Source organism: Gouania willdenowi, chromosome 5 (assembly GCF_900634775.1).
Source record: "Gouania willdenowi chromosome 5, fGouWil2.1, whole genome shotgun sequence".
In the NCBI taxonomy this organism is placed as follows: domain Eukaryota; kingdom Metazoa; phylum Chordata; class Actinopteri; order Blenniiformes; family Gobiesocidae; genus Gouania; species Gouania willdenowi.
Genome location: NC_041048.1, coordinates 6304133 through 6316193, shown reverse-complemented (window position 1 = coordinate 6316193; position 12061 = coordinate 6304133). Strand labels below are relative to the sequence as shown.

Below are 12061 nucleotides of genomic sequence, written 5' to 3'. Positions count from 1 at the left end.
TATGAGGTAGAGTGTATCACACAATCTAGGACCTGGGGTGTCACTTCTACTTCAGATAATGCAATCATGAACACCCCGCCAGTGTGAAGTCCTGAGGGATGATGATGAGGAAAGGAACCATGACACCTGGCACCATGTGATAGATGGATTTTACTGCATGATAACGTTATTTCAATCAATGGTGGCTCATCTTTCCATCCACAGAGAGGTAATAGATGGAGTTGGGGAGCATTTAATAGCACCGTGATGATCACAATAAGAAAGTATGGTTGACTGTCACAGCAAACTTTTTTCAAGTGTTGTTTGTCAATAATGCCGTCCTTACACAATCCTCACAAATCCTAGAAGAAATCGGGATTATTTAAAATTTGACAGCCCTTTTAGATCCATCATTTGGTTGTTAGAGTCCCAGAGACAATCACAGCTTTGCAGCGTAACGGATCACTGCATCATAACAATCTAAGACTTATGCAATCAGTGTTACATAAGATCAACACAATAAACACAGTTGATTAGATTTTCTTTTATTTCCTCAACAAAAATGTGTTTAAAGCGAGATTATTTGACTAATGTAGTTTTGAGAACTTCAGGGCTCAAATCAGGGACTGACTTTGCCAACACAAATTCATTACCCCAACTGGATAAATTGCACTTGAAGAAATTGTACTCAAGTACAAGTAATTTATACATAAAATACTCAAGTACGAGTAAAAAGTAGCTCAAATAAAAAGTAGTCAAAGTAAACCTGTTACTAGTTACTTTCATTCCCCCCATGCCTAAAAAAAGTAAAATTGGTACCCATAAAAGCAGCTGAAAGTACTTGTAATCAGTTACTTTCACCTCTGACAATAGGAAGCATGAAGAAATAATCACACTATATTCAGGAATTATTGAATTTGTGTGTATGAGGTTATATTTATTTTTTTTATTTATGTTTTTGTAGAGTATACTTCTGTTCTTTTCTTCTTTTGCATCCACTACTGATTTGTTGTTGTTTGTAATTTTATTTTATTCATTCTGACTCTGGATTCCATTGTACCTGTTATTTTTAACTTGTAAATATGGTAATAAATTCTATTCTATTCTATTCTACGTATAAGTCAGGGATAGTGTTTAAGGCTTCGATGGCCCGAAATGATGACTGATGAATATCATCATATCATGTTCCCCCTAAAGAGATTAATTTTTTACTTCCCCCACTATGTTTGTTGTATCCATGGCAACAAAGCTCTAGTTTCCTCTCCACTGACGATGCCAATATGGGCGTCAGGTGCAAGCACCTATATACGCTATCTGTTTGACAAGCTAACTCGGGTTTTGCAGGGTTTCAGATGTCCTTGTGCATAGTTCTGTTTCAAAAGAAAGAATGAACCGAATGGATCTGGTGAAGGATAAATGGGCTCAAAGTGGATGGAAAATAGAGCAAAAGTATGGAAACAAAGTGCTGCTAGGAAACTGGGCTGAGGACAGACTTCAGGTATGTCTTTGCTCACTGCCTCCTCTCTGATAACATGTATAATAATGTCACATTTCCGGAGCCGGCTGCTCAGTATCGAAGGTCTTTTTTTTATATATATATAACTTCAATTGAATGTAAAAACAACATTGGTCTGTGGCTTTTTTGTGCTGAATGAAAACCCTGATGCAATAGCACTGGCTGTCTGCCCAGGGTTTTGGATAATCTATAGCAAAGTGATTAGACAGCCTCAGTTGAGCCACATCAGCACTGCCTCTTGGTGGGAGAAGCCAGAGATTGAGTCTAATTGCATTGACGTGAGGTTCCGCCGCAGGCTCCTGGTTGAGGATATGACAGAACCAATGGATAAAGAAATACTGTACAACAGTTTGGATCAATAGAGAAGTGTCAGCTTTGCTGATCTGTGAGTGGGACATATTGCTCAAGTCCCCATTTACACCCCCCTTACTTAGTGTTTTTTCTATTTTCTCCATTCTACACAGTTCACTCGGGAGCTAAAGATAGCTGACAGCTCGAGTCGTAGGGACTTCCAACCTCACTGGGATTTTAGGCCGGACGTCTCTGCAAGAAGATCTTCACTGATGAGAGCTGAGGTCAGCTTTTAACTGCTCATTCATGGCATTAACACCAATTGAATGCCTGTCACAACCCTGCAAGTCAGGGTTTTCCCTCTCTGGATGGTGAGCACTACTGCATAATATGGATGGCCAGGATAAAAAGCCTGTGCTAAAACTCTTTATGAAAGCAAGTTTCTGGTTTGAGTCGGCAGTCAGGCAAAATCATCAGCCCCACTGGGTATATTTAAAAACTAGTTAGAGCAATTTGCTGCTGTCACATGGCAAGTCCTTTGATGTTGATTGAGAAAGAAAAGGTCACGCCCCCATATTTTAATCCAGTGAAAGCCACTACACACAGTCCATACCAAGACCTCTGTTTATTGTTATGCAGGGTCACCCATTCAAAACGCTGTTTGGTCAATCTGGCCAACCATCAGCTCATTATTTGGTCACGGAGTATCGAGAGAGCTATGGGAAAAAGAGCTCGGAGGATTTACCCACTCTTCATCCTGTCAGCTTGACAGGGCAGCTTGGTCGGCCAATATCTGGTAAGACAAGAAGAACTTACAGACCAATGTACGGTAACTAATACAGTATATGCTGGTTGTCTACTTGATAAACTCACAGAACCAAACCTGTAGAAGAATGTTCAACAAAAACAAAAGAGTCGTTAAAACCTATAACGCTAATCATCCCAGTATTTGAACATAAAAAATATGTTTTATCGACTTGACATTCATATTTTTGGACTATGAAAAAAAAACTTAGAAGAGTTATACTTATAGAGTATGCAAAAATTCCTCTCAAACTCCACATTTATCAACCTGTATCAATCATTTTAGCAATTTCCAACAACTATCAGCTTACTGGTATATTGAGGGGTTGATGCCTATGCAGAACAGTAGTGACAGTATGTCAGCTTGGTATATGTTGCACTTGATGTTGGCCTGAGCAAAGTTCTTTGAGTTGGCCTCTTGGGTGGTCTTCCACATTCCCATAAAGGTCTTTATGAAGGGAGTTAGAGTACTGTTGATCTTGTACAGTTCCAGACTTCCCAGTGTCACTGTGTGTCATTGAGTCATAGGCTTTCTTGTAGTAAATCCATGCATTAAGATTAATACTCTCTTTTACAAGTGCATCCTGGCAGTAGTACATAAAAGTTTACAGTGTCAAAATAACACTAAAATGTTCTTAAAACACATAAAAAGTCTGATAAAACCACAGGATCTTTTCCTTAAAACTGCAGGAATCAGATAAAGATATAGTGTAGGCCTCATAGATCAATAAATTAAAGATAATTTGCCCATCTCCACCATGAACACTCTCTTATAAACATTGTTGGAAAAGTTTCGCAAATTGCATTGTGGGATGTAGAGTCCTGTAAACGGATGCATAGAACAGTTTTAACTTCATTCTTTCAGTGATTTGTTGGGTTTCTTTGCCATATAAGGAGGATAGTAATTTGCTTATCATCATTTTAGTTCTAGTTTGACATTTAAATTTGTCCGGATTCAAATATTTCCGTGTAAACCCGAGAATAGACATCCACTATTGTTGTGCCACAAGTTTCAGTCCATGAAAACACCAGAAAAGTCACTTTGACAGTGTATTTGGCTGAGAATGGTATCAATGCAATGCACAAAACTTTTTTTACAGTGCAGATAAAAACTAACTCTAAGTGGCAATTTCAACTATTTTTAGATTTCTTTTTTTGCAAATGATTTTCAATTTATTGATTTATGAGACCTACACTATGTCTTTATTTGAGAAATAAAATTGTTCTCATGCAGCTTTAGGCTTCTTATGCCAATGTTTACATGTGCAACCAATATAGAAACTCTACCGATGTTGACACCTGATCATCATACAGTGTGTATTCTCACTATGCACCTTACTGACACACTGTTTAAAATTGAGAACATTATTTAAAACTATTAATATTGCATTTTGACTCAGAAGGATTATGTACATGTACAATCTGCCAAATGCTTTAAATCAGTTAAGAACATGTAATAGAGGAAATCAGCAGTTGTCCTCATTGAACATTTAACATAACCCTTTACTAGGACTGGCCCTTGAATGCCTTTTACTCTTGTTAGTCAATATTTAATTTAAGAGCTTGTTTTAGCAGTAATTTTTTTGTCATTTTGTTTCTCCAGCCCTTCCAACACACCGACTGCAGTCCCCGAAATCTCGTTTCCGAAAGCACAAGTCCCTTCTCCCCCTCTTGACTATGCACCGTACAGGTCAGCATACCCAAGACACTCACTTAATGCCTTCTGCAAGAGCTGCTTTGCCAGGTCTTCACACAGGCTCTCCAATTATGACAGCGAGGAGCTGGATCAGAGACAGCACTCTCACTGAGGAGTCCCGGGTCATTGTTTAAGGATAACTCTTCTATTACAGTAGGCTTAAAGACTGCAGCTCTTGATTCACTCTACATTCTTATTGGTATCTAGGAATTTGCTTGAACTGTTTGTCTTTTAGCACAGTGGGATATTTGATTATAAAGATTATTTAATTTTGTTGATGAGAAAATATCAGGTGCTTTTTTTAATTAAAGTATGGATCAATGGTTTGCACACTATGGGTGGGCTATTTATTTATTCCACTTCATCCTGTAGAGCAGACATGGGCAACTTGTGGCAAGGGGCCACATGTGGCCTCATTCAACAAGGAACTGCAGGATTTACATCACACCACTGGGAGAAGAGAACGGAAAACCAATCCTCATCAAAACGATGGAAGACTTGGGAAAATACGAAGGATCCACCTAAACAACAACATTACTGATGGTAATCATGGATATGGACCCAGATCTGTATAAACACTGAAACAAAACTCAGACTGTGATTATTTTACAGAGACTGAATTAAATGTGGAAACCAAGAGTAAAAAAGGTCTGTCATTTATTCATTTCAATTGCTAGGTGGTGGGGTGATTAAGGATTACATTCAATTTAAATTCAAAGTGTTTATTGTCATATGTGCAGTTAGAAACATGTTTTCCTGTACAATAAAATTACTACCTTGCTTATGAACTAAGATATAATAATGTGTTTATACAAGTTAAATCTAACAGTGGAAAATACAACACTGCCAATAGAACTAACAACAGCTGGATTAACCTTGATGTAGAGACAATTAACAAGCTGCAAACTTGTGTGTCCAAAAGAGACATTCCCGAGTGGTGACATTATGGATGAAAAGGGAAAAACCTTCCAAACACCTTCGAAAGAGGAACTATTCTTGAACTGGAGGAATGCTAACAACGTCTGGCAGGGAACAAGGCCAACACGAACAACGATAGAGAGGAGGAGGAATAAAAAAAAAAATCAAAATAAAAAAAAAAGACAACACTGACTACAGATGAGAATACACAAAAAAGGACTGTTCAGAACAACTCAAGAATGTTTGACCAGAGAGACATGTAAACCCATGTAAATTTGCGATGGTAAAACAGGGGACGGGACCCAGATAAGCAAACTGCTTCTCTCGTCTCCTTTTTCGGCATGTACAAAAAAAAAATGTAAAAAAAAAAGTGAATGTAACCATGTCGGAAATAAACTGAATAAATAAAATAAAATAAAAATAAAATTCTAATTTTTTGCAACCCCCGAAACAAATCCCCAAGAAAGAAGTTGGAAGGAATATAAAGCTTAAAATAATACACAAAATAATTCCCAAAACACACAAATTGACATCAAAATGCACAAAGTACAAAAAAAAAAAACGCACACAAAATTCCAAAAATAAACAAAATGACAACAAAGACAGACACAACAACCACTTAAACAAAATGACTACAATGACACAAAAAACAACACATTATAGAATAGCTCCAAAGACACACACACTGTCAACAAAATTGCACAAAATGACAGGAAAATACAGAAAACAACAAAAAATACAGAAAGTGACCCCAAAAATGCACAAATCGACAACAAAAATACACATAATTACAACAATAGCACACACACACACTCACAGAGACACACAAAAAAAATACATGCAATGACCCCAAAAATACAGAAAATAGCCAAAAACTGACAAAACAACAACACCACAAAGACAAAACCCTCCCCTCCACCCCTGTACTAATGCTCAGATCAATCATTATTCTAAATGCTAACATGAATGTTGATAATATGGCCCTCGGATTGGATACAATCACATTTTTGTGGCCCCCTCTGTGGTAGAGTAGCCCATCCCTGCTGTAGAGTGTTGTGGGGGTCTGCTGATGCCTTTCCCAACTCACATCGTGCCCAACACAGCGTAGACAAATGACCCATTTACCACGGAACCAACATAAAAACAAACACGTTCAGACATTCATTCACCCTTAATGGCCATTTAGAAGAACCCATGTAAACCACATACTTACCAACCTTATGGTTTTTCCTGTATTTAGTGCTGTTTTTTTGCAATTTCCAATGACTAGTGACGTACTGGTGATTTACTAAGGATGATTCTCCCTTAAAGATGTTAGTCCAGCAGGTCTCTCGGATCTATAGATACAGGTCAGATAGTGGAGCCCAGAGCTCGCAGTAAACATGGTGATGCTGCTTTTAGTTGTTATGCTGCAAAGAAGTGGAACAAACTGCAGCAGTGTTGTGAACACTTTTAAATCCAAGTTAAAAGTTGTTTATCTACTGCTTATAAATAACTTAGAGGAATATTTTAGATTTTTATTGTTGATTTAATGTTTTTATTCTTGTTTTCAAACTCTGTTTAATGTAAAGTAAAACATATGTATCAAAGTCAAGGCCCGGGGGTCAAATCCGGCCTTTAGGAGCATCTAATTTGGCCCACAGGAGAAAGTGTAAATAACAGAGAAAACATGAACTATTGAGTTCACACATTCAGTTCCTCCAAATACAAACATATGTCATTATTAATCTCAAATCTGGTTGAAAGAACTCTCAATGTTTCCAAAATTCTGCACATTTTGCCAAATTATTCTACAAAGTTTCCCGAAGTTATATAAAATTTGTCAAAAAATCTATGGAAATGTAAAAGTGAAGATTCTGCAGGGACTTCAACAGCTTGAAGAGGATTGAGATGATGGATAAATAGATGGATGGAGGCACTCAAAAAGCTGTGAGTTATCCAGGGTAGCGTCTGGTGGGAACATGTCAAACTCTTGTTCCATTAACTGTTTAATTAAAGGGAATCAAAGTGCGTAATTAGAAGGAATCAGATATGTTTGTTTGACCGTCAGCCATCTGCGTCTGTTTGCCAGCTGGTGCTTTTCACCTCCTGTTGATGCTTCTGAGGCCTTTGTGTCACATGACACTAACTCTTAGGACAGTAAAAGTGAAATAGAGCAGCTCAACTTCACCGTGACTGTGTTTGCATTCATGGCCACATGGTGGTGCTATAGCAGCATGTCACTAGTGCCTGCTTTACTGTCTGAACAATAACAGAATTGATTGTCAGTCAATAAACAATAAGACATTTTATCATTGCCCAATTGTAATTCACATATTATTAACTAATATAATCACCACCATGATGATCTAAAATGTTTGTTATTTATAGAATTAACACATATAGTTGTGGACAGGGGTGGACTGGGACAAAAATCAGCCCTGGCTTTTTCTGTCCAGACCAGCCCACAACATTATCCACCGTTATTAAGTCAGTGATGCTCAACAAGTAGCTCTTTGTGTCTTAATTTTAATTATTCCCCCAAAAAACATCAAAAGGGAGAAACTTTCTAACCCCTTTTTACACTTTTTTTCCCCCGCCTTTAGCTACCTTTTGCCTATAAATATCCCCATTTTCCAGTTTTGCAAGTTTTCTTTCATTTATTTTGGGCACTATACATCCAAATAAGCAAACCTTTACCTAATAAAAAAACACTTGTTTCATTTTTTCCCGATAAGTTGCCTCTTGGTTTCACATTTTTGCCCTTTTTCACTATTGTTTGTCACATTTTGTCCATTTAACCTACACTTCGCCATTACATACCATATATTTGCCCCTTTTTTTTGCCACTTTAGACTGCTTTTGGCCCATTTTAGTCACTTTTCACTCTTTACTTGCTGCATTTTTCTCACATTTGGACCATTTTTGGCCACCTTTTACCATGTCTGCCTCCACTCTGCCTCCAAAAAAACTGGGCCATGCCCGGTACACCAGATGGCCCGTCCACTCATGGTTGTGGATGTGACTAAAGGAATTAAGCAGTAATTATTGATCTTTACAAAAATACACAGAATCACTGGAAAAAAAAACAAAAAAAAAAAACATACGTTTATCAAACAATACACTGTAAAGTCATACAAATATTTTTCTTTACATCTGTACACAAAAAACAAAATAGAATTAGTAAAAAATTTAATTGTTTGTTCACGCCATCAAAAAAAATGTGATTAAAATTAAAAGCAAGTAAGTAAAGCATGTATTTAGCTTATGTTCATTGTAATGAAATCAACAGCAAAAAAATAATATATATATACAATATACAAAGAGATTACTATTTTTTGTTCTGCTACAAAGAGATATATAAGCAGATGAAAAGGCCCTTTGTATCCTGTCATGTTTAAAGAGCAACCTCAGACAATGGAATAGTAATCAAACCTCTGTGTAAATTGCATTTGTGCCTGACACGGTGGAACACATTTATGAATCATAACAGTGCTGCCCAGTCACTACATGTTTGTTTTAAATTGACTAATTTACTCTGAGACTTTTTTAATTAATTACTCTCGATTGTGAAAAGGTTAAGCATTCTGGGATTATTTATAACAAGCGTAATGGCTAGAAGCAGTGGCAAATCATAGGAGCAAACACTTTACATGGCAAAACATCCTGCGTAAATCTATGTAAATAGTAGCTTGACTAACATTAAGACTCTCATACTTTACATCGACTGCGAGGGACAAGACAAAGAAGAACACAATTCTTTCCTCAAGACAAAAAAAGCTGGAAGAGCAATTCTTTGGTAAATCGATAAAAAAGTAATCTTATTCAAATAATAAAATGTCCTTCTACCTTTTTCAAACAGCATCAGGGTTCAGTTGTATGGAACATTAACCCAACAAAAGCAAGTCAGTCAACAATAAACATGATGTAAGGTATGTTCGTGTAGGCATACTCAATCAAGATCTAATCTTATCACTGAAGAGACGGATTCCTTGTTACACACTTGTCTGCCGAAGATTTTTATCAGGTAGAGAGAGAACGAAAGGGAAAAGTATGCCCTTGGCTGCATTGAGGACACTCAAGTTCTCTTCTGTAAAAGCAGGTGAGATCTCATCAGCGTCAAAACTTATAGTGAACTGGCGGCTGACACAATAGATTAAGTTGTTCATGGTGACACACTGGAACGTGGGGCATCGTTGCAGTCGTTTGCAGCTGCACTCGTACCACAGCCGAGCCACTAAGTGATACCGGTACACGCTGACACCCAACATTGGATTGACGTCAAACCGATACAGAAATCTTCCCACAGCCATCATGTCTGCAGTCCTGTCCTTTCCTCCTGCTAGCATACTGGACTTCCATGTGTTGGTTAAGGGGTTGTAGCGTAGTAACATGTATCTGAGAGTCCCCCCAGAAACATAAAGCTCCCCATTGGCCACTGTGACATGGTGTGCAACTGCGAATGTGTCATTAGGCAGCGGAGCCACATAAGACCATCTATCCAATCGTGGGTCGTAGCGTTCCACTGAGGAGAGACACTCTCCTCCGATGGCGTAGATGTAGCCGTCCAGGGCTGCCAGTTTGCAGCGAGGCCTGGATTCATTCATGGGACTGATCTCTTTCCAAATGGATGTCAATGGATTGTAGCAAAACACTCGCTTTGAGGGTGTCATCTCTCTGTCTGTGCCTTGGCAGCCAACTGCCACAAACAAGTAGTTATCCATTGTGCACACGGCGCATGCTTGAGAGACGACTTCCAGTGGGATCATGCAGAGTCTATGCCAGGAGTCTTTGTAGTCATCATAATAGTACACTGCACTGGACCTTGTCCCCTGCTTTGTTTTTGCTGTTTCCCCCACTGTGTTAATTACCCAGTCTTGAGGATCAATGTCTGCAACCATAACAAACTTCCTACCACTCATTCGCTGCTTCAGGATCTGTTCCCGCTCACCAGCCATTAGTCGACCATAAAGGTTAGGATCCCTGAGCACTTGGAGGTAGTTGTTTGACATGACACCCAAGGCTGCCTGCTGCAGAGACATCTGGCCGTGCCTCTTGGCAAGGAAAAGTGTCTCTAAACAGTTCCCCAGATCAAGATTATTTTTAAGCACCTCAAAATCTGTGCCATTAAGCAAGTTTGTAGGAAGGTGTGGAAATGAAGCCCTTGCCACAGTCTCTCGATCCACTTCCTCCTTCACATTCACAGCTTTGGTGTCTGAAGAAGGACTAAACACAGGATGAAGACAGGTTGCTTCATTGTTGTTCGGAGCTACATTGTTTACCTTTTTGCTGTCAGAGGTTTTGACGGGAATGGAAAGCTGAGTATCTTCTGTTGCTGATAGATAACTCTCCTTACGTAGCAGTACAGGCCTTGTAGCGTTTTTCCGCAGGGAAGCATTCTCAACAGTATTTGTTGGAGAAACCAGATCACGCATAATAATTGTGCTTAGAGTGGGTGTACCTTCGATAGGAGAGCTGCTATGACGTCCAAAATCCACCGGCGGTGATTCAGGGCTCCGCTCATAATGAGCATCAGCCCTGTTTGAATCTGTGATTGAATGGGAAGACGACTCCACGTAGTAATTGTATATTTTTCCATGCACAACCTGATCTCCTGTTCCCTCTAGTACCACTTCAGCATCCTCCACTTTGATTTCTGCCTTAGAGAAGAAGCTTGAGTAATTCCCCAAGCGCTCCAAGTCCTGCCTTAACTCGCGGCCCACTCCCACACTACCCTTCAGTTTCTGCAAAAAGCAAGGAGAGCGGCGCCCCGCAGTCGAGGCCATTCCACTCTCTGCTGGATTAGGAGTGTTCAAAGACGATCTAAATGAAACATTACCGGTGGCAGCAGGTGCTTGACTGTGCTGAGGGGGTGTCTCTTCTTTGATGCTGATTTTTTGGTCACTATGTGACTTCTTAAGTGCATTCTCACTCTTTTCAGTTTCATGTAAAAAGGCTCCTGCTGGCATTTCCTCAGTGCTGTTAGATGTCAGGTCATCACAGGCTGTATTAGGTTGCTTGTTTTCCTGATGAATGTCACACTTTTGTGTGTTTTGGCGAAGCCTCGTCTTGCAGTTTTGGCAAGTTGCATTATTGGAGTCCTTGCCTTTGACACAGGGCTGATTTCTTCTCCTCACATTCCTAGTTGTGTAAAACCGGTAAAAAGCAGAAACCAGCAGCACAGCAGCCACAGAGACGCTCAGTTTCAGCAGCAGTTGCATGTCGAACTGAACACCCACGTGCTCCGCAATAGGCATCTTCTCTGCAGCAGTGGTTGGTTGACTGATCCTATTGAATGGTGTTGTCAGCGCGCCTCAGCTGATGGCTGCTGTCTGCTTTTCATTGTAAAAGAGCTGGTGCAATCTGATGACTGCATCTCTTTGCCTAAAGGATCAGGTGTAAAATGATAGCCCTTGAAGTGCTATTTGCATCTCTTGCTCTGTAGAGGCGGGGCACACGTATCACATGTGGCAAGTTTCAGAAACAAAACATCGAGTGTGTGTGTAAATACCCTGAAGATAAATATTTGCTTATGTAACTTGAAAAGTCACTTCATCATTTCCGATGCTCATGATCATTTCTGTGGCTGTTTTTCTGTCTTATGCATGAGTTTTGCATAAACACAAACTAGTTCAGAGAAATCTTATACATTTTAAACACCCTTAAAGCACATGTGTCAAACTCAAGACCTGGGGGCTAAATCTGACCCTTTAGATGATCCAATTCGGCCCACAGGGAAAAAAAATTATTGCATTAATTACCAAATATTTAAGTTGACGCCATCTTTGTCCCTCCAAATACACAAATTTTATAAAATAATACAATGTTTGAGGGGGCAAATGTTCTTTTCTGTCTATATCACACAACTGCAGTCTTAT

The 12061-nt window shown here is 39.2% G+C and overlaps 2 protein-coding genes across 2 annotated transcripts; one reads left to right on the top strand and one right to left on the bottom strand.

Moving 5' to 3' along the window:
• Positions 1-1324: 1324 nt before the first annotated feature.
• Positions 1325-4398, top strand: cfap107 (cilia and flagella associated protein 107). The gene is made up of 4 exons (XM_028446019.1): positions 1325-1477; positions 1960-2070; positions 2426-2610; positions 4194-4398. Exons 1-4 carry the CDS (start codon positions 1367-1369, stop codon positions 4396-4398), a joined length of 612 nt encoding a protein of 203 aa, XP_028301820.1. The 5' UTR covers positions 1325-1366.
• A 2605-nt stretch (positions 4399-7003) lies between these two features.
• klhdc7a (kelch domain containing 7A) lies at positions 7004-11567 on the bottom strand. The gene has a single exon (XM_028448202.1). The coding sequence runs from the start codon at positions 11438-11440 to the stop codon at positions 9179-9181; it is 2262 nt and encodes a 753-aa protein (XP_028304003.1). The 5' UTR covers positions 11441-11567; the 3' UTR covers positions 7004-9178.
• Between the last annotated feature and the right edge of the window lie 494 nt (positions 11568-12061).